Below are 24,195 nucleotides of genomic sequence, written 5' to 3' on the forward strand. Positions count from 1 at the left end.
ATTAGAATACTTTATAACAACAGCTTGATAAATGTTTTTCAAATCCGAAATGTTAGCCTACTGAAATGTATGTTCAGTAAATGCACTCAGTACTTGGTCTTGAGCTCCTTTTGCATCAATTACTGCATCAATGCGGCGTGGCATGGAGGCGATCAGTCTGTGGCACTGCTGAGGTGTTATGGAAGCCCAGGTTGCTTTGATAGCAGCCTTCAGCTCGTCTGCATTGTTGGGACTGATGTCTCTCATCTTCCTCTTGACCAGGGGTGGGCAATTAATTTTCCCAAGGGGCCACATGAGAAACTGGCACTGCTTTTGAGGGCCGAACCAGTCGGCTGAACTTAAAGGGGTGGTCTGAAACCAAAGGTGAATTTCATACTAAACATTTATCTAAATAATGTAATTTTCTAATCTCCTTTTTTTATATACTTCAATTGAAAATTCCCTAATATACCCTCTCCAGTCTGACTTCCAGTCTTTTTTTTTTTTAACCTCCAATGGCATTTTGTTTGGAATACTCACACAGGACGTCATAAGGTGGTAGAAGCTGTGGTCACTTCCGCAGCTTCTGCCCCCTCCATAAAATGAAGTGGCATCAATTATGTCTGTTTCAGAGGTTGGGCTAGTCCCTGCTCTACTGATAATGCATCGGTTATAAATTATGACCTATGGACAGTATGAGCTCCCGGCACTATATTCCTTTGAATGAACAGTGACAGTGCACTCCCTTGCTGGCTCTAAAGAGAAGTGATGAGCCAGCAAGAGAGTGCGCTGTCAGTGGAAATTGTAAGGACACCACGCAGCAAGCAGGGACTAACCCAGACTCCGAAACAGAGGTCACTGATGGTGCTTCGTTTAAATGTGAGGAAAGCAGCGTCAGTGATCGCATCCTTTTCCCCTTGATGACGTCCCATGTGAGTATCCCAAAATGCACTGGAATTCTCAACAAAACATCATTGGATGAGAAAAAACAAACAAGAAGTTAGAGTAGAGAGGAAACGGTAGGGAATTTTTAATTGAACTGTACTAGATAAGTGATTGGATTGAATTAAATAGACATTTAGTATGAAATTTACCTTCTGTTTTAGGCCGCCCCTTTAATTCTGCTTAATATTAATTTTATCGCTTTATAAAAAGAAGGTGATTATATGATTACGTTTACACGAGCGATGTCATGATTGTCATCCAGAAAGGCAGACTATTTTTATCATCTGTATTGTGATCCATTTTTATATATCAGAAGTGAATAAAATGTACAAAAACAAATACAGTTTCGTATGATTGTAATCGAAATGTATCTGTAAAAATCAGATGCCATACAGATGATTAATATGTGATTCAATTTTTTTTTTGCAAACTCTGACTTCAATAAGTGAGTGTTATCCGATACACAGAAGAAACTGGTGTGTGCTGTGATCTTTTTCACACGGATATTTGGTCTGTGTTAGGCCACGGCCCCACTATCAGTATTCAGTCAGTATTTTTTCTCAGGAGTGGGTGATAAATGCAGAACTGGTGACTTGTTTCTATTATATCTTCTATTATTCTCTGATTGTTCCTCACCTGGTTTTGGCTCCCACTCCTGAGAAAAAAATTCTGCCAAATACTGATAGTGGGGCCATGGACTTAAACTGTAATCTGAATAGCTCAATTGCAAAGCATTGCTACTAGTCCTGTCCGTGTGAAGTCAGGTTTATTTTATTTTTTTCACGAAAAGCACTAGGACCGAAAATACAGTTGTGTGAACACACCCTGATAATACTTGCTACAATAAAGTTTATCATAGCAAGCATTGGCAATTGATCAATCAATACATAAATTGGGAGCATGTGGAAAAAAAAAGTTGTTTGCCCACCCCTGTTCCACATGCATAGATCCACATCACATGTGGGGCAGGAGGTAACAGGCAGGTGGGGGGGATCTTTATTAAAGTCTATGGCTGTGATAAGTCACAGATCACAGCAGGGAGCATTGTGAGGAGCTTAACACTTACCTCACCTGCACAGGACATAGAACACAGCGCAATAACTCAAAAGCTCAGTGTAAAGGGTGAGGTAAGGGTTAACCCTCACTCAAAGGTGGAGAGGCAGCAGAGTATGTGGGGTGCAGTTTGGGGAGCACATAGAATATCCCAGGTGAGGAGGGGCACTTCACTGTTGGAGTCATTCACTAGGAATACAAATGTTCTCTCCGATCAGTCTGAGCTGCCAGGGGAAGACTCAGTAAGCTGCAGATAATTAGCTGCTCTCACTGAGTGTAAACTGCGGTCTGAGAAAGGAGGCAGTGCTGTGCTGTGAACTGATCAGCACAGTAGACACAATGTCAGCTCCTAGCTGTTATTTTATACCATGGGGCTCAACTTAGATGTCACTTGCCCACTATGTGCAGCAGATGGGTGTAGTAGTCCAAGTTTCCCTCTTCTTGAACACTCCTGACCTGAAGACATTACAGTAGCTCTGCTCTGCAAGCAAGGAACTGAGCATCCCCACATCCACCAATGAGAAGATGGCATCCACAGGGGGGCGGAGCTACAATCAGAATGCTGAGTCTGAGTAAGATAATAGCTCAGGCTTTCTCCTGCGTCTGGCTGACTGTGTCAGCGGGCCACACAGAAGCGGTCAAAGGGCCGGATGTGGCCCGCGGGCCGCAGTTTGCCCAGGTCTGCTCTTGACAATACGCCATAGATTCTCTATGGGGTTAAGGTCAGGTGAGTTTGCTGGCCAATCAAGCACAGTGACACTGTTGTGTGTAAACCAGGTATTGGTACTTTTGGCAGTGTGGGCAGGTGCCAAGTCCTGCTGGAGAATGACATTTCCATCTCCAAAAAGCTTGTCGACAGAGGGAAGCATGAAGTGCTCTAAAATTTCCTGGTAGACGGCTGTGCTGACTTTGGTTTTCATAAAACACAGTGGACCTACACCAGCAGATGACATGGCTCCCCAAACCATCACTGATTGTGGAAACTTCATACTAGACCTCAAGCAGCTTGGATTGTGTGCATCTCCACTCTTCCTCCAGACTCTGGGACCTTGATTTCCAAATGAAATGCAAAATTTACTTTGCATTTACTTAGTGTGTCAATGACTGCCTTCTGGACATCTGTCAAGTCAGCAGTCTTCCCCATGATTGTGGAGCCTACTGGAACAGACTAAGGGACCTTTTTAAACGCTTAGGAAGTCTTTGCAGGTGTTCTTTGTTAATTGTTCTAATTTACTGAGATAATGACTTTTGTGTTTTCATTGGCTGTAAACCATAATCATCAGCATTAACAGAAATAAACACTTGAAATAGATCACTCTGTTTGTAATGACTCTACAGTTGTGCTCAAGTGTACATACCCCGGTATAATTTTTGCTTTCTTGGCCTTGTTTAAGAGCATATGAATGATAACAAAAACCCTTTTTCTCCACTCATGGTTATTGGTTGGGTGAAGCCATTTATTGTCAAACTACTGTGTTTTATCTTTGTAACTCTTAATGACAACCAAAAACATCCAAATTACCCTGATCAAAAGTTCACATATCCTGGTGACTGTTACGCTCGCGCCCGGACTGACTGGCGTGAGCGTGATTAGTGATCCCACTGTACCATGAACCGAGGAGTGCCTGGAGGGGCGTAACTAAGTATCAACCCGATCTGACCAAGGTCGCACGGCTGCTTAGTCGACTCCGTGGACCAAGGAGGAACCGAGCAGAGGGACCAGGTGCGACTCCAGGTCAGACCCCGGTCACAGTTGTTGATCCACACCGGGGAATGCAGGAACAGGCAGGTTACACTGGCATACAGGCAGGTGGGTGTTGGCAAGTACGGCTGGTATGCAGACCGGTGGGTACTGGCAAGTACGGCTGGTATGCAGACAGGTGGGCACTGGCAAGCACGGCTGGTATGCGGACAGGGAGATACTGGCAAGCACGGCTGGTATGCAGACAGGGAGATACTAGCAGGCTGGATAGGGTCCAGTACAGACTGGGAGACGGGTACAGAGCCGCAGATGCGGTTAACAAGCAGAGTAAAGCGAAACCGCCGGTGCGGAGGACAAGGCAGAGCAGAGAGGAACTGCTGGTGCGATGAGCAAGCAGAGCGGAGCGAAAACCGCAGGTGCGGTGGGCAAGGCAGAGCAGAGAGAAACCGCAGGTGTGGTGGGCAAGGCAGAGCAGAGCGGAACCGCCGGAGCGGTGGGCAAGGCAGAGCAGAGAGAAGCCGCCGGAGCTTTGGGCAAGGCAGAGCAGAGAGAAACCGCTGGTGCGGTTGGCATGGCAGAGCAGAGAGACACCGCCGGAGCAGTGGGCAAGTCAGAGCGGAGCAAAACCGCAGGTGTGGTGGAAAAGGCAGAGAGGACAGGGCTCTGTTCACATGGAACAGACAGGAAAATCCAGGAAGATTGCTAGAACACAGGAGGAAGATAAGGAGGAAGGGAAAAGGGACAAGCAGAACCAGATACACACAAGGTACTTCACATGAAGTAGCGAGTGGACACAAAACTCACAAACAGAAGACAACGAGTTGGAGTTAGGTGTAGGGGTTCAGATACTGCAGGAAAAGGGAAGGTACGGACATAGAGACAAACGGGTAACAGGCGAGGATACAGTTCAGACAGGAACTGCTACTGCAATGAGATACAAGAACGAGCCTGGGTATACAGCCCCCAGAATGGCGGAAACAGACTAGAAACAGGACAGGGCCTGGCAATTCAGTAGCAAAGACTAACTGAGTGAAGGTGTTGCTCAGGCACTTCCTTACGGATGGAGGGGGTTTAAATATCCAGTGACTCACAGCAATAGGCTGGAGATGCATTAGGGGTGCGCCCACAGCAGCTATAAAGAATCAGGAAGTAACCGGGCCCCCGCCCTAAACAGTCAGTCAAGAGACATGCACATAGCATGAACTGGAGCAAGGTTTGTAGGCTGGACTGACAGGTAAGATTGCGGTCTTGCATAGTGGGAAGTGGTGCACTATGCAAGCACGCCGCCAGGGATGTTACAGTGACTTTGTCCTGATAACATGCACAGAATTTGGCACAAATGGGTTTGAATGGCTACTAAAGGTAACATCCTCACCTGTGACCTGTTTGCTTGTAATCAGTGTGTGTGCACTGTGCATAAAAGCTGAGTGAATTTCTGGGATCCAGACAGACTCTTGCATCTTTCATCCAGCCACTGACATTTCTGGATTGTGAGTCATGGGGAAGGCAAAAGAATTGTCAACGGATCTACGGGAAAAGGTGGTTGAACTGTATAACACAGGAAAGGGATATAAAAAGATATCCAAGGAATTGATCTTGCTAGTCAGCAGCGTTCAAACTGTGATTTAACAAATGGAAAATCAGGGGCTCTGTAAAAACCAAACCACGGTCAGGTAGACCAACAAAAACTTTGGCTACAACTGCCGGGAAAATTGTTCGGGATACAAAGAAAAACCCACAAATAACATCAGCTGAAATTCAGGACTCTCTGAAAACTAGCGGTGTGGCTGTTTCAGGATGCACAATAAGGAGGCACTTGAAGAAAAATGGGCTGCATGGTTGAGTCGCCAGAAGAAAGCCATTACTGCGCAAATGCCACAAAGTAGCTCGCCTACAATACGCCAAACAGCACAGAGACAAGCCTCAAAACTTCTGGAACAAGGTAATTTGGGGTGAGGAGACCAAAATTGAACTTTCTGGCCACAACCATAAATGATACATTTGGAGAGAGGTCAACAAGGCCTATGATGAAAAGAACACCATTCCTACTGTAAAGCACTGAGGTGGATCACTGATGTTTTGGGGATGTGCCTTTGTAGCTCCTACAAGAAACTTGGTAAAAGTTGAAGGAAAGATGAATGTAGCACGTTATCAGCAAATACTGGAGGCAAACTTGCACTCATCAGCCCGGAAGCTGCGCATGTGACGTACTTGGATGTTCCAACATGACAACGATCCAAAACACAAGGCCAAGTCGACCTGTCATTGGCTACAGCAGAACAAAGTGTAGGTTCTGGAGTGGCTATCTGTCTCCTGACCTCAATATCATTGAGCCACTCTGGGAAGATCTCAAGCGTGCAGTTCATGCTAGACAGCCCAGGAATTTACAGGAACTGGAGGCTTTTTGCCAAGAAGAATGGGCAGCTTTACCATCTGAGAAAATAAAGAACCTCATCCACAACTACCACAAAAGACTTCAAGCTGTCATTGATGTTAAAGGGGGCAATACACGATATTAAGAACTGGGGTATGTGAACTTTTGATCAGGTTTATTTGGATATTTTTGGTTGTCATTAAGATTTAAAACACAGTAGTTTGACAATAAATGGCTTCACCCAACCAATAACCATGAGTGGAGAAAATTTTTTTTATCATTCATATTCTCTGAAACAAGGCCAAGAAAGGAAAAACTCTGCTGGGGTATGTAAACTTTTGAGCACAATTGTACATAATGAGTTTTACTTTTTGTATTGAAGAACTGAAATTAACTTTTTGATGATATTCTAATTTTGTGAGATGCACCTGTAGATATACAATTCAATAAAATCCTCTTTCTCTATATTCACCTATTTTTCATTACACTACCACTATTCGCGTTGCTGTATTCCATTTGCATTCAAACTTGCACACTGAGATACTGCAATGGAGGAGATAGGTGACTGGGCAGCTATGCGATGTGTTGGGGATAACCTTCACATTCTTCAAGTTCATTGGAATGAAGATATTCATGGTTGTGTGTTTTCACTTATAATGTGATTTTAATGATGGATCAAGAAGACTCATACCAATTTATGGGTCTGTGAAATTCTGTGTCTGGGTGAAAATACAAGTCAATGGGTTCATGTGCTGTCTGTCTTAATCGTTTCCAAAGCTTTCCTGCCAAATGCATTTTTTTATTTGAGTGGATACAAAAAAAAAATATCTGAAAACTGAAATACTGCAGTCCTAGGGAAATGGCACACATTCCAGGTGGGAAAGAGGAGGCTATTTTACCCATCTGAATGGTCTGCCATTGGAGCTAGTATTTATAAGTGAAATCTAATTCTCTCTCTATTTTGACTCTTCGATTTCTGCGTTTTCTGGGTTTTTTGCCCTTGTGGTTATGACTGGGTGTTGGATTATTTTCTGATTGGGTATTTTGTACTTTACTACCATGATAAACCTTGTCTATATTTAATGAAATTTGACAGCTCATTGTTATATTGTATTTTATCTGCTTACATTTTGTCGATTATACAGTGGGGAATATAAGTATTTGATACACTGCCGATTTTGTAAGTTTTCCCACCTACAAAGAATGGAGAGGTCTGTAATTTTTATCGTAGGCACACTTCAACTGTGAGACAGAATCTAAGAATAAAAACCAGAAAATCACATTGTATGATTTCTAAATAATTCAATTGCATTTTATTGCATGAAATAAATATTTGATCTCCTACCAACCAACAAGAATTCTGGCTCTCTGTTAGTTTTTCTTTAACCACTTAATGACCATGGGTTTTTCCATTTTTGCATTTGCTTTTTTTGCGCCCTTTCTTCACACAGCCATAACTTTTTTTTTATTATTTTTTCTTCAATATGGCCGTATGAGGGCTTGATTTTTGCGGAACAAGTTGTACTTTTGATTGACACCATTGAGTTTACCATATAATGTACTGGAAAACAGGAAAAAAATCAAAGTGCGGTGAAATTGCAAAAAAAGTGCAATTCCACAATTAGTTTTTTTTTTTAACCATGCTCACTAAATGCTAAAACTGACCTGCCGTTGTTATTTTCCAGGTCATTACAAGTTTGTAAATCCCATGTATAGGTTATTTTTTATTTAAGTGGTGAAAAAAAAAATCCAAAGTTTGTAAAAAAAAAAAAAAAAAATAGTAAAAACAAGAAATGGTGCCATTTTCTAAGACCTGTAGTGTCTCCATTTTTCGGGATCTGAGGCTGGGTGAGGGCTTATTTATTATGCACAGAGCTGACATTTTTATTGATACCATTTTGGGGTAGATGCGATATTTTGATTGCTTGTTATTGCATTTTACTGCAGTGTTGCGGCGACCAAAAAAACTTAATTATGGCGGGTTTTTTTTGTTTGTTTTTTTTTCTCCGTTACGCCATTTACCGATCAGATTAATTATTTTTATATCTTGATATATAGGGCGTTTGTGAATGCGGTCATACCAAATGTGTATATTTTATTTATTTTTTTACTGTTACTTTTTGAATGGGACAAAAGGGCGGTGATTTTTAACTTTTATATATATTAAATATTTAAAAAACTTTTTTTTCTTTACTTCAATAGTCTTCAGCCCTGCTCTTTTTTTCACATGTTTGGTGTCTACAAACTCATAATGACCTGGAGAATCATAATGGCAGGTCAGTTTTAGCATTTAGTGAACATGGTAAAAAAACAAGCATGTAAGAAAAAACACCTGTGGAATAGCACTTTTTTTTTTTGCAATTTCACCACACTTGGAATTTTTTTTACTATTTTCCAGTACTCAATATGGTAAAACCAATGGTGTCATTCAAAAGTACGACTTGTCCTTCAAAAAATAAGCTTTCACACAGTCATATTGAAAAATAAAAACATTATGGCTCTGGGAAGGCGAGCAAAAACCAAAGCGCAAAAACGGAAAATAGCCCGGGAGTGAAGGGGTTAAGCACAGGGTGGCTCAATCATGCTTTGGGGTTGTGTTGCAGCCAATGGCACGGGGAACATTTCACGGTTAGAGGGAAGATGAAAAGAGGATGACTTCTACAAATGGATAATGATCCTAAACAAGGTCCGGATTGCTAATCTGCCCTTCCGGGCACTGCGGGATCACACTACTACCACTACCCTCATCATAGTCTCTGCTACTGCTGATCACAGCGCCGGCAGGGAACCATGATGAGGGCAGTGTTCAGCACCCAGCGCTTTGGGACAGCACTTACTATAGCGCTGATTCCCAGGCGCCGGTTAGTAACACACGGATGTCCTCTGTGTGGTACATTTTGCGGACCGTGTGTCTGCAAAAAAACGGACTTGTCTCCGTGTGGAGCACACTGACACACGGTCCGTGAAAACACACTGAGGTGTGCACAGACATTCATTTGAATGGGTCTGCGTGTGTCAGTGTCTCTGGTATGTGTGGAAACTGTCACCACTCGTACCAGAGATACTGACGTGTGAAAGAGCCCTTATGGTCACGTGACAACTGCCTCAACCACCTGGTAAAGCCAAATCCCAACATTACCCTGTTAGTAGTCGGCAAGCCGCACCTCTGACAAAAATTTGCACTGTGTGAAAAACCCCGATAACTAGAATGTAGGGTGGGCTGAGTGAATAAATTATAATTATTAGAATATGCACTGACCTTAGCTAGGGACCTACATAGAAGAAGACCTAATTCTGCTTCCCTCTTTCAAAACCAAAAATTCTCAGCGGGGTCACGGGGCATAGGCGCAATCACAGAATGGAGTATCTCCCAACTTTTAAAGACGGTCATTTTTCACTTATTGAACTCCCTTAGCGTTCTCACCCACAAACTGTACACAAAAGGTTGCATAGAAAAGATACACTCCTATTTAAAAACAGCGATTTGCATGTGGGCTGCTTTGGTTTGAGTGCCAGGGCTTATTTTCAGGCCCTGTCCTAAACGCGTGTCAAAATCCACAATAGACTACCTCAAAAGGCACAAGCTGAAGGTTTTACAATGGTCCTCATAGTCCCCTGATCTGAACATCATTGAAAATCTGTGGCTAGACCTCAAAATAGCAGTGCTGGTAAGAAGACCCAGGAATCTCACAGAACTGGAAGAACTTTCCAAAGAAGAATGGATGAAAATCCCTCAAACAAGAATTGAAAGACTCTTGGCTGGCTACAAGAAGCGTTTACAAGCTGTGATACTTTCAAAAGGGGGTGCTACTAGATACTAACCGTGCAGGGTGCCCAAACAGTTTGCATCGACCCAGTATCCTTTTTGTCATTTTTAAAATGTAAAATATGAAAAATTGTTTAGAGCTCATTTCATCTTCAACTTTGTTAAATTGTCCACAATTACAGTAATTTTGACCAGGGGTGCTCAAACTTTTACATTCCACTGTATGTATATGTGTGCATGGTGAATAAGATACAATTATTCAAATGTTTCATAGGTAGAAAGCAATGACATACAGAAATGTTTACATGGAGGTATGTGGTAATTTAGATAAAGTACATGTAAGAATATTCTATATGAAATGCCTTCAAATGCTTGTTACAATACAGAACTAAGAAATACAGATTGCTACTGCTAGAGAGAGTGTGTGTGTGTTAAATTCCTACTTTCCAAAAGTACAGATGCAATAATAGATGTTACATCATTTAATTTGTAAGAGATAAATATATATAGATTATAGATATACATACATCTATCTATTAATCATTGAATGCATGTCAGTGTGAGTGCAATGATTGATGTCACATTAAATGTATGACATGTCCTATGTAATCAACAAGCAGTCCCATATTGTGCCTGAGTGGTACACCAACCTCCAAACCCAACATGCCGTTCTGATGGCCTGCTATGACAACAGATTGTCTGCTGAAGATCCCCATACTTCTGTGAGGACCAGCCTGTGGATGTCCTTTGTAGGTTTTTATTATATGCTGCTAAATAGTGTTTTATTGCAGAATATAGTACATAATCGGATGATTATAGGTTCAAGTCTCTTTTGAGGTACTAAAAAATAAAGTTTACTTTTTTTATTTATAAAAAAAGTAACTAGAATTTTGTACTTTTTGCACAGTGTCACTGAAGCTATATTTTTTTTCTCCATTTCTCAGTGAATTGAATAATAAAATGAATGGTGTCATTCAAAACTACAACTTTTTACTGCAAACAAACAAAAAACAAGACCTCATATGGCTATGTGGAAAAAAAAAAAAAAAGTTATGTTTCCCTGTTGTCAAAGGGGTTAACCATTTAAGTACTGCTGTCAATCAATTCTACCACCCGTGGAACGACGTAAAAAAAAAAAAAAAAAAACCCTCAAAAAACAAATCCTGAATTGCTGGTTTTTGTTCATTCTACCTCCCAAAAAATCTGAATAGAGAACGATCAAAAAATGTTACGTGACCGAAAATGGTACCAATAAAAACATTCTCATCCCACAAAAAACAAGCCCTTACATGACTTTGCTGGCAGAAATCTAGAAAATATTTAGCTCTCAAAATATGGCGCTGCAAAAACTTGTTTTTGTAAAATAAATAAGTAAAAATAAAGCACCTTTTAGTGTGTGATGGCAGCCAAACCTAAAAACCCGATCTATAAATCTGGTATCACTGTAATCACACCGACCCGAAGAATATAAGTGATTAGACTACTTTATCACATGAAGAACGGCATAAAAATAAATTAAACCAATTCTTCACCTGCTGTTAATTTGTTCATTCTACCTCCCAAAGATCTCAGTAAGGCTCAGCTCACATTTATCCCGCACTCTGTGCTGAGCGCTTACACTGGGGTTTCCGTGTAAATCTCGGAAATACATGATTCAGACAGAACCCCCGGCAGAAGATTCCCTATAATGAGCCAGATGGAGTCATTGTGGATGCAGTCTGACCTGTCATCCAGTGGTGTCCGCCTTTTTAGGCATGCATAAAAGCGCGATCAGCCACATTTTTGTGCACTTCTGAAAAGGACACAGCTGAACAGAGGCCAGACTGAGTGAAGAGTAACTCTGCTGCCACATTATAGTGAATGGATCCCTCCAGGTTTCATCTGAATCACATCATTCGGAGATTTTGATGGAAACCCCGATGTAAGTGTTCAGCGTAGAGTGCCGGATAAACATGATCCAAAAATGTTATTTAAAATGTTTCCAACAAAAGCTTCAACTCAATCCACAAAAAAAGCCCCCACTCAGGTCCGTCATATTTCAATGGAAATATAGGGGCTTCCACGTTACTGATAGTACAAACACTCTGGAAATCGCTATGGCTCCTTGCCCCCCCAAAAGAAAACCAGAAAATTCTGCGCTCCCAAATCCAGATGCCCCCCCACTATTCTGAGCCCCAGTGTGTCTTAACCACATTTAGGGCCCACGTTTGTCATTTCAGTACCTATGAAAGCCCATCTAATTTACGGGTGCATGTCTCCAGAAGCACGAGCTGGGCACAACATACTGGTCTCTACAATGGCTGTTTGCAATTTTCACTCAGCAAACATCCACTGCTGCTTGCTCTGAAAAGCACCCATGGAGTCACTACACCTGTAGATAAATTCCTAGAGGGGTGTAATTTCCAAAATGGGGTCACTTGAGGTGGACTCTGCTCTCCTAGCACTTGGGGGCTCTGTATATGGAGTCTACAAACTATTCTACAATTTGTTCTCCAAGAGTCAAATAGTGTTCCATCCCTCCCGAGTCTCACCGTATGGCTAAGCAGTACTGTACAGCCACATGGGATATTGCCATATTCAGAATAAATTGTGTGACACATTTTGGCACCATTTTTATCCATTTCTCAGTGTGAAAATGTAAAATATGGGGTGAAAACAATGTTTTTTGGTAAAAAATATAATTCACCCCTAGATTAATTCATCGAGAGGTGTAGTTTGTAAATTGGGCTCACCCATGAGGGTTTCTGCTGTTCCTGGACCTTAGGGACTCTGCCAATGTGACATGGCACCCGCAAACCACTCCAGCAAAATCTGAACTCCAATATGGCTTTTCTTCTCTTCTGAACTTTTCACTGTGCCTCAAAAGTAGTTTTCAACCACTTATTGGGTATTGATGTACTCCAGAGAAATTGCGTAACAAATTGTGTAGCACCCCGAGGGCTCGGCTGCTACAGGGGTATTGCACCTCGAACCAGAGGTGTGGTATTCCACTCCCGGGTAAGGATGGAGTGTGGACTAGAACTCAGTTAGCTGCATGCACCACATACATCCCATTTCCGGGGGACAGATCAACGGTACTCCCACCAGATAGATGTGCAGGTACGACAGCGTCTGTCCCTGGCTGGAGTGGGAGGGGGGGAAGAATATCCCAGTGGTGCAGGAGCAGAGAGGGGAGGGACTCTGGGCATAGGAAGGAGCCCATTGGTGGCTAGTCACCTGGGCTCGGGTGTCAGAGGGAGTATAAAAGGGGGGCACCATCTTAGGAGTGGGTGAGTGCAGTCAGACAGAAGAAGAGGAGAAGAGTAGTGACAGGGAGCAGCAGCCCTGTCTGGGTGCTGCTCCTGAAGGGAGCAAGAGAGAGAAAGACAAGAGGAAAGGAACAAGGAACAAGGAAGGAATGGAACCTGGAGAAAGGCCCAGAGACATGAAGGAAGAGGGAACCCGAACACGCTAGGAGTCAGCGGGTGAAGGGTTGGCAGATCAGGGTACCGGATCCCGAACTGGTGGAGGCCACTTATCCTCAGCCAGGAACCGGAGGTCGTGGCCACGTCTTGGCGCGACCACTCACTACACTCACCACGAAGGCACGCCACATAGGGTCAGGGAAACCGGAGATAGGTTTCGCCACCAGAAGGCCCGAGGAAGCTGGACATGGGTGGGTCCCTAGTGGGGACGGCCAGAGAAAGGAACGGAGAAAGGAGTTCAAGGTCACACTCTGGAACTGCCTGGGGGTTGGTCGAGCCCCGTACCTGGTGGACGCAGCATGGCTCGGGTCGTCATCACCTGCAGGACTGACACTGATCACATCTGTGAGTAAAGCATTGAAAACTGCAGTCAGTCTCTGTGTTCCATCGCACTACCAGCACTAAAGGTACCGGGACGCCCTTTCTATCACTCCCTTCACCCGCACCAGCTGCCCTGAGGCCATACCTCTCCCGTTGGGGGTTATACCACCATTGCTGCACACATACCACCGGCCTCAGCGGACTGTTCTGCAGCGGCGGCCTTGCGACCGCAAATCAACGGGTGGCGTAGTCGACACTTAAACAACATCTACAAAGACTGCCACACACTTAGTTTGACCACCCTGGGCACGGACCGGGTCCCCGCCACTCGGAGACTACTACCCCCATCGGATCCGGCTCCGGGTATTCCCCCGCGCACACGTGCGCCACACTACAGCACTGGCCCAGGGGGCGCGTCAATTGTACTGTTCGTTTTCTCCTATTACCTCTTTGGAAAATTGCAAACTTGGAGTCAAAGCAACATGTTGGTGGAAAAAATCATAATGTTTCATTTACTGAGCCCAATGTTATATAACACCCACAGAGGAAGCAGAACGTGAAATGTGCATCAGGGTTTTTTTCTGACCACCATACAGGTTTTATGATCTATTGATTTTCAATTTGCTTTTCAAATCCCTTATGCACTGTATGAGTGATCCTTTTTGCGTGTTAAGTATGTCTGTTTGATTTTGGACTTGTGTATGTTTATACTGCACTTTTTCCTTACCAATTCTGGTTATTCATGTTTAATTAGAAAATAAGAGTAGATCATTTACTGGGGCCCATAAACCAGAAAACCATAGAACAAAAAAAACTCTTAAAATGTAAACTTTATTAAATATAATCTTAAAAATATCAATATCATTAAACCACCACACAAATGAGTCATTAAGATCAAAAAGGTAGCCACTAGTCAGTAGGTAAAATAGGTGAATTATCAAGTCGCTGTCTTTGTACTTATTTTTCCCCTACCTGACTGCGGCGGTCGGCGCCATATTCAATGCACGGGAGCATTCCATTGGATCTCCTGTATATCTCTGGGTGCAAACTGGTACACCCTGTATTCTCCTATTGCGATCCCCTGATGAACCTCCCTTAATCAGGAAAAAAAAAGGGGAGAAAAGCTTTGGGTTATGATTTACAGAGCATAAGCAAAATGAGTACTACCTTCCTTGCCTTTATATCTACAGGGAGATGTTTTGATGTTAAATATGTATTTTAGATTCGATTAAGAAATGAAATGATGTATTAGTATTCCTATTAATGAAAAGATGCTTGATTTTATTTATTGACAAATTGGACCTTTGATATACATTGTATTCTGTAGCGTCTGTGATCTTCTATACCTTCATTTCTTTTTGGTAACTGAATGTGTGGGATGTGGTGTCATATAGATGTTACTTATAGGGTATACTAGAGCAGGGGCGCCAATCTCGTGCACTGAATAGGACGCCGACCCTCGAAGTCAGGTAAGGGAAAATAGGTACAAAGACAGGGACTTGATAGTTCATCTATTTTCCCTACTGACTAGCGGCTACCTTTTTGATCTGATCACTCATTTGTGTGGTGGTTTAATGATATTCATATTTTTAAGATATTTAATAAAGTTTTAAATTTTAAAGAGGTTTTTTTTTGTTCCATGGTTTTCTAATCATGTTTAATTATCCCTACCATCAGTAGGATGTCTTCCACTGAATATTTATTGATAAGCTTTATTTATTGAAGTATAATTAATACATGGTATTGATTTATGGTCTAGTTTGGGATTTACCTGATAGGCTTCAACCAATGTCTAACATTCTCCTTAATACCTTTTTATGGGTATATTCTATTCCTTTGTGTATTTAAAGAATTTACGATTTTTTAAATACAACTCTTGGCTAATACTTCAAGTTATATGTAGGTATCAATGTTATACAAGTTTTCCAATCGCCTGAGGGTTAAAAATACTCACTACTCCCCTCTATGAATTCATCAAGAGATGTAGTTTACAAAATGGCGTTACTTGTGGGAGTTTCTGCTGTTTTGGCATGTCGGGGGCTTTTTAAATGGGACATGGTGTCCCCAACTTATTCCAGCAAAAATAGCGCTCCTCTCCTTCTGAACCCTGCCATGCGCCCAAGCAGTAGTTTTCCACCACATATGGGATAATTAAAAAATACTTATTTCCATATATTTTTCTATCGAGGACTTCTTATCAGATGCGATCGATCAATGACTATATCACGATATTCTTAGAAAAAAATGTATCGATTTTATTCTTGCATTGTCCATTAAAAAGAATGATTTCAGTAGTTACATAAAATGGTTAAGTAGTTACAAAGTGATTGTCCATTTGTCCATAATTAGCTTAATAGTTGAGATTCACCCATCTTTTCCTGGGATCCTGAATGGTAGATTGCGTCTGTCTGAATCCAGCACGTGTGTCAGGATGACACCATGTGTCCGGGTAAAGCATGTGTCTCCTTGGGCCTACATCGGCAGCTGTTTCCTTCACACATACGGTCATGGCCAAAAGTATTGAGAATGAGACAAATAGTAATTTTTCCGAAGTTTACTGCTTCATTTTTTTGTAATGGCAATTTGCATATACTCCTGAATGTCAAAGAGTGATCAGCTTAACAGCAATTACTGTACTTGCAAAGTCAATATTTGCCCAGAAAATGAACTTTAACCCCCAAAACACATTTCAACATCATTACAGTCCTGCCTTAAAAGGAGTAGCCAACATCGTTTTAGTGATTGATCCATTAACACAGGTGTGGGTGTTGATGAGGACAGGGCTGGCGATCAATCAGTCATGATTAAGTAAGAATGACATCACTGGACACTTTAAAAGGAGGCTGGTTCTTGGTATCATTGTTTCTCTTCAGTTAACCATGGTTATCTCTAAAGAAACACGTGCAGCCATCATTGCACTGCACAAAAATGGCCTAACAGGGAAGAGTATCGCAGCTACAAAGATTGCACCTCAGGCATCAATTTATCGCATCATCAAGAACTTCAAGGAGAGAGCTTCCATCGTTGTCAAAAAGGCTCCAGGTTGCCCAAGAAAGACCAGCAAGCGCCAGGACCGTATCTTAAAACTGTTTCAGCTGCGGGATCGGACTACCAGCAGTGCCGAGCTTGCTCAGGAATGGCAGCAGGCTGGTGTGAGTGCTTCTGCACGCACTGTGAGGCTGAGACTCTTTGAGCAAGGGCTGGTTTCAAGGAGGGCAGCAAAGAAGCCACTTCTCTCCAGAAAAAACATCAGGGACCGACTGATATTCTGTAAAAGGTACAGGAAGTGGACTGCTGAGGACTGGGGCAAAGTCATTTTCTCTGAGGAATCCCCTTTTCGATTGTTTGGGACATCTGGAAAACAGCTTATTCGGAGAAGAAGAGGTGAGCGCTACCACCAGTCTTGTCTCATGCCAACTGTAAAGCATCCTGAAACCATTCATGTGTGGGGTTGCTTCTCAGCCAAGGGAATCGGCTCACTCACAGTCTTGCCTAAAAACACAGCCATGAATAAAGAATGGTACCAGAATGTCCTCCAAGAGCAACTTCTCCCAACCGTCCAAGAGCAGTTTGGCGCCCAACAATGCCTTTTCTAGCATGATGGAGCACCTTGCCATAAAGCAAAGGTGATAACTAAATGGCTCATGGAACAAAACATAGAGATTTTGGGTCCATGGCCTGGAAACTCCCCAGATCTTAATCCCATTGAGAACTTGTGGTCAATCATCAAGAGACGGGTGGACAAACAAAAACCAACAAATTCTGGCAAAATGCAAGCATTGATTATGCAAGAATGGACTGCTATCAGTCAGGATTTGGTCCAAAAGTTGATTGAGAGCATGCCAGGGAGAATTACAGAGGTCTTGAAGAAGAAGGGGCAACACTGCAAATATTGACTTGCTGCATTAACTCATTCTAACTGTCAATATAACCTATTGGTACTCATAATATGATTACAATTATATTTCTGTATGTGATATAAACATCAGACAAACACTAATAAAAACCAGAGGCCAGCAGATCATGTGAAAATATAATTTTGGTGTCATTCTCAATACTTTTGGCCATGACTGTAGATCCAGTGTCCTGTGAAATGGCGACTTGCGGGCCAGAGGCTCCCCATCTATGCTTTACAGCAGGGCCAGACTGGGGCAAAAAAGCAGCCCTGCCACACAATCCCCACCAGCCCACATACTATAACACCTCCACGCCCCAATCAGTGAATTTTTCTTTTACATTGTTGTGCCCCTCACTATTCTCTTAAAGGAGTTATTTTAAGAGCCACATGTGAATGGCGCCGCAGTCCGTATGATCAACCACAGCTCCATTTACATGTTGCTATTCAGAGCTCCGTTTCTCAGGATCATCGGAGATAGGGGATAACTTCCAAACTTGGGAAACCAGGGAAATCCATCTGAGTAATTCTTCTAAAATAAATTTCTTAGGTCATGAAAAAAGTATTAAAACAGCAAACGCATTTCGAACTATGAGTTCTTAATCATTGCATAGTAGAAAACCGCATGGAAATGGCGTTATATCTCATATCCTGCTGATCACATGTTCAAAGGTGAGCCAATCAAGAGTAAACAAACAACAATGGATAAAAACATATGACATGCTTATTTTGCAATAATCTAACAGCAAAATGGTTACTACATGGGAATTATAAACATACTTAATTGTATCTACTTATGTATAAAGTGAGAAAGAAGGGGGAGAAAAGTTCTCATTCATAATGGTACATCAGATCGTGTCTAATGTTCATGCCGGCCGGTGTGCGTGTATTCAAGGTATAAATCCACCAGCTTTCTCTAAGGAGTTTTCTCCTATGATAACCACCCCTATGTGGTCTTATAACGCTCTCAATGCCAATTATACTGAAGGTTGTGGTATCCCCATTGTGACACACCGAAAAATGCCTTGAAGCAGCAGAACGTATTGTAAACGGCATGCATTGCATGAAATGACAGAAATGATATAAGTAGAATTGCAATTAATAAAATTTTTTATATTGTATACTGCATTAGTAGAGAAGGATATAAAGGTCTTTGTACTAGTTATGTGGGTGCAGCACGTACAAATAGAATGTCCACAATTCTAAAAACCCGTTGTACTCTATGTAGCCAGGTCATTGAGTTAGATTTGGTAGCATTCAACTACAGACTCTGTGATAACAAGTCCCCCAGAGTGGGTGCTCTATGGGCTGTGAATCTAACAGGTGTTGAAAGTAGGATCACTCTGTAATTGTTCAGAGACTAGATTAAGACTGCATTACACTATATACTACATTATGATGCATATATCACATAGGAGACTCGCTTATACAGTACAGACCAAAAGTTTGGACACACCTTCTCATTTAAAGATTTTTCTGTATTTTCATGACTATGAAAATTGTACATTCACACTGAAGGCATCAAAACTATGAATTAACTCTTGTGGAATTACATACTTAACAAAAAAGTGTGAAACAACTGAAAATATGTCTTATATTCTAGGTTCTTCAAAGTAGCCACCTTTTGCTTTGATGACTGCTTTGCACACTCTTGGCATTCTCTTGATGAGCTTCAAGAGGTAGTCAACGGAAATGGTCTTCCAACAATCTTGAAGGAGTTCCCAGAGATGCTTAGCACTTGTTGGCCCTTTTGCCGTCACTCTGCGGTCCAGCTCACCCCAAACCATCTCGATTGGGTTCAGGTCTGGTGACTGTGGAGGCCAGGTCATCTGGCGTAGCACCCCATCACTCTCCTTCTTGGTCAAATAGCCCTTACACAGCCTGGAGGTGTGTTTGGGGTCGTTGTCCTGTTGAAAAATAAAATGATGGTCCAACTAAACGCAAACCGGATGGAATAGCATGCTACTGCAAGATGCTGTGGTAGCCATGCTGGTTCAGTATGCCTTCAATTTTGAATAAATCCCCAACAGTGTCACCAGCAAAGCACCCCAACACCATCACACCTCCTTCTCCTCCATGCTTCACGGTGGGAGCCAGGCATGTAGAGTCCATCCGTTCACCTGGTGCCTGGTGGCTGGGGGCCTGGGGCTGGTGACCTGGGTGCCTGGCACTGGTGGACTGGGTGCCTGGTGGCCCAAGGGGCTGGTGGCCTGGCGCTGGTGGACAGGGGGCTTGTGCCTGGGGGTGTGGCGCTGGTGGCCTGGGTGCCTGGGGCTGGTGGCATCAGGGCTGGTGTCCTGGTGCCTGGGGGGCTGGTGGTGGTGGGCTGGTGCCTGGGTACCTGGTGGCTGGGTACCGATGCGCCCGGCTATCATTCTGAAGCAGTCATCTACAGGAAAATGACTGCCGGCGTGGCAGAATGCATGCGCCATTTTCCTGTAGATCACAGCTTCAGGAACATGGCTGCGCGCACTGGAAGCCGCTCACAGCAAGACACCGGCCCCGTGTGCGCACAGGCGGCCCCTGCCAGCGCAGGCACACAGTGGCTTTATTTAAATGTTTTAAAGGGCCGGCGGCCCACTTTGCAGTTCAGAGCCGCCGGCCCACCAGGCATCTGCCCGACTCGGCAGATTGCCAGTCCGGGCCTGCTTTACAGTGTCTCTCTGAATCAAGTTGTCAGGTAATTTTTATCACACAGTAAACAATTATAAAAAATCAAAACCAATAGGAGAATCGTTTTTTTGCCATGTCTTTGCACTTGGATTTGTTTCCTGTTTTTCAGCACGTTGTAAGGAAAAGTGAATGCTATAATTCAAAACTACAACTTGACCTGCAAAAACTAATCTTCAGCCATCATTGTTACCAGAAAAATAGTTATAGCTCTGGATGTTTCATTTTTGAGCTAACTTTTTTTTTTGCTCCCCTTCTTTCCAGTCATGAGGATGTAAAAATAAAAAGCTGCACACTGGCAGCAATACATCCAAAATAAGTAATGTAAGACAACTGCATGTGAAGTTTCCAACATTCCCAGGCTGTATCAAACTGTAACGATCTCTGCTGGTTTCATAGCTTCATATTTATAATTAGTTTACCCATCCTATCCATTAACTTGGAGACTATGGGGATTAAAGGTAGCTTAAATTTTTGAGGTAATTTTTCAGTAGGTATGTGGCAGAACATATTTCTATATGGATGAGGGATACACAGTTATATGAAAAAGTTTGGGCACCCCTATTAATCTTAAGCTTAATGTTTTATAAAAATTGGTGTTTTTGCAACAGCTATTTCAGTTTGATATATGTAATAACTGTTGGACACAGTAATGTTTCTGCCTTGAAATGAGGTTTATTGTACTAACAGAAAATGTGCAATCTGCATTCAAACAAAATTTGACAGGTGCATAAGTATGGGCACCTCACCAGAAAAGTGACATTAATATTTAGTAGATCCTCCTTTTGCAAAAATAACAGCCTCTAGTCGCTTCCTGTAGCTTTTAATGAGTTCCTGGATCCTGGATGAAGGTATTTTTGACCATTCCTCTTTACAAAACAATTCCAGTTCAGTTAAGTTTGATGGTCGCCGAGCATGGACAGCCCTCTTCAGATGATCCCACAGATGTTCAATGATATTCAGGTCTGGGGACTGGGATGGCCATTCCAGAACATTGTAATTGTTCCTCTGCATGAATGCCTGAGTAGATTTGGAGCGGTGTTTTGGATCATTGTCTTGCTGAAAGATCCATCCCCTGCGTAACTTCAACTTTATCACTGATTCTTGAACATTATTGTCAAGAATCTGCTGATACTGAGTGGAATCCATGCGTCCCTCAACTTTAACAAGATTCCTGGTGCCGGCATTGGCCACACAGCCCCAAAGCATGATGGAACCTCCACCAAATTTTACTGTGGGTAGCAAGTGTTTTTCTTGGAATGATGTGTTTTTTTGCCGCCATGCATAACGCCTTTTTGTATGACCAAACAACTCAATCTTGGTTTCATCAGTCCACAGGACCTTCTTCCAAAAAGAAATTGGCTTCTCCAAATGTGCTTTTGCATACCTCAGCCGACTGTTTGTGGCGTGCTTGCAGAAACGGCTTCTTTCGCATCACTCTCCCATACAGCTTCTCCTTGTGCAAAGTGCGTTTTATAGTTGACCGATGCACAGTGACACCATCTGCAGCAAGTTGATGCTGCATCTCTCTGGAGGTGGTCTGAGGATTGTCCTTGACTGATCTCACCATTCTTCTTCTCTGCCTTTCTGATGTTTTTCTTGGCCTGCCACTTCTGGCCTTAACAAGAACTGTCCCTGTGTTCTTCCATTTCCTTACTATGTTCCTCACAGTGGAAACTGACAGATTAAATCTCTGAGACAGCTTTTTGTATCCTTCCCCTGAACAACTATGTTGAATAATCTTTGTTTTCAGATCATTTGACAGTTGTTTTGAGGAGCCCATGATGCCAATCTTCACAGGAGATTCAAACATGAGAACAACTTGCAAGTGGCCACTTTAAGTAGCTTTTCTCATGATTGCATACACCTGGCTATGAAGTTCAAAGCTCAATGAGGTTACAAAACCAAAAAAAGTGCTTTAGTAAGTCAGTAAAAAGTAGGTAGGAGTATTTAAAACAAGAAAATAAGGGTGCCCATACTTATGCACCTGTAAAATTTTGTTTGAATGCAGATTGCACATTTTCTGTTAGTACAATAAGCCTCATTTCAAGGCAGAAACATTACTGTGTCCAACAGTTATTACAAATATCAAACTGAAATAGCTGTTGCAAAAACACCAATTTTTATAAAACATTAAGTTTAAGATTAATAGGGGTGCCCAAACTTTTTCATATAACTGCAGTATTGTGCAGAGTTCCATAATGTAATAAGTTAATACCTTATCTTAATAAAGAAAAGTAACACACAGGTTTTCTGCATTTTCACTACAGCAGCAGGATTTTACTTAAAAAGATAAACTTTCAATATTTCATCACAGTCTGTCTGTTCGCGCCTATCAAATTAGGAAATAAACTTAGAACAATCCTTTCTCTGTTACTTTATAATTTTTCTATACTGAATGTTTTTTTTATTTTTCAATGTTGTCCAGTCAGAATACCATTATGAATACACTGAATGCGACAGCAAAGGAACCAGATGGCGTGTGGCTGTCCCTCACACCCAAGGACTGTGCACAGGACTACCAGATCCAGTCAAAGGAACTGAGTGTGGTAAGTTCATTGTAGCATGGAGTTTTCAGTTGATTTATTTCTTTACTTTTTGTTTAAAAAGGCCTTCAAAAGTCAGTGTTTTGTAAAGTTATCGTTCTGGGAATTTGTGCAAATCCTTAACAATTTCCGTTTTGTCATTGCTGTCTCATAAATTCTACAGGTGTCTACTCCTCACATTATCAGTGTCTGTTTTATTTAACACTTAATGTTTAATCATTTTTTAAAGATAACCTAGTCCGACCACATATATAGTTGAGGGGGGGGGGTGTTTGTGTGAGTGTAACGAGGTGGTACGGGGTGGTAGTCTTGGGCGAGTCTACTGAGCAACCTTCAGCAAGGTCCCCGGCACCTCACACATGAAATAAATGGATGGTCAGTGCTTTTAAATAAAACCAACTTTACTGACAGATTGCAGCGTACAGGCAGGTGCAGCAGATCTCTGGCCCAGATCTTATGCAGGGACAATAAGCCGTTTCTCTACCTTCCGACTCAGTTTATCACAGCAGGCAGACTTTCTCCTTCAGCACACCCTCTGTCCTGGCTGCCGCTAGTCCTAGGGAAGCTGTGCTGCTCGGATAAGGCTCCTATCCCTTTTCCACAGTCCCTGTTCTCTCTCGCTGTGCTACTCGGATATAGATATATATGTACATCCCTTTTCCACAGCCTCTGTTCGGTCTTCAGCTCCTGCTGAGGGCTGTCGGCACTCTCTCTCCCGCGCACCTTCTAACTCTGGCCTGGGTCTATGGCTGCCAGACTCTGCTTAGTGCCTAGTCTCTGTCCTTGGATCCGCGCACCTTCTAACCCTGGCCTGGGTCTATGGCTGCCGGACTCTGCTTAGTGCCTAGTCTCTGTCCTTGGATCCGCGCACCTTCTAACCCTGGCCTGGGTCTATGGCTGCCGGACTCTGCTTAGTGCCTAGTCTCTGTCCTTGGATCCGCGCACCTTCTAACCCTGGCCTGGGTCTATGGCTGCCGGACTCTGCTTAGTGCCTAGTCTCTGTCCTTGGATCCGCGCACCTTCTAACCCTGGCCTGGGTCTATGGCTGCCGGACTCTCTGGTACTCACGTGGACCCTTGATATTTTGTGTACTGACCTCTTCTCTGAGTGCATTTACACCATCACTGGTCCTTACTCATGGGCTTACGGCCCCACTGCTTCGACCTGTCCTCGGTCCGGACCTGTCACGAGCAGGTCCTCACTCGTGGGCTTACGGCCCCCACTGCCTCGACTCCTTCTTTGCGGGGACACCCCTGTCTTCACACAAGCTCCCTTTCTCTGGAGCTCTTCTCTGACACCTTGTTCTGGGCATGGCCGCCCGGACACTGCCCCTTGACATCCTGTCTCCTGTCTCTAAGCTCACTGCCTCTGCTCCTCCCTGCTACGCTCCTCCCCCTGGACAGCTCTGCCATACTGTTGTAACTAGGCAACTACTGCACTGTACAATTCAGGGAGAACACATAAAGCATCAACATTACAT

At 42.9% G+C, this 24,195-nt stretch overlaps 1 protein-coding gene across 1 annotated transcript in view; it reads left to right on the top strand.

Annotated features, from left to right (window-relative positions):
• The window catches only part of ELAPOR1 (endosome-lysosome associated apoptosis and autophagy regulator 1), a 266,746-nt gene that overhangs the window by 55,564 nt on the left and 186,987 nt on the right, over positions 1-24,195 (top strand). The window contains exon 2 of the mRNA XM_073666607.1: positions 22,598-22,718. Within this exon, the coding sequence (XP_073522708.1) occupies positions 22,598-22,718 (121 nt within the window). The remainder of the gene's footprint in view (positions 1-22,597; positions 22,719-24,195) is intronic.

The sequence above is a fragment of the Phyllobates terribilis genome, unplaced genomic scaffold, assembly GCF_046119375.1.
Source record: "Phyllobates terribilis strain yellow unplaced genomic scaffold, ASM4611937v1 Scaffold_2__4_contigs__length_985480577, whole genome shotgun sequence".
NCBI classification, from domain to species: domain Eukaryota; kingdom Metazoa; phylum Chordata; class Amphibia; order Anura; family Dendrobatidae; genus Phyllobates; species Phyllobates terribilis.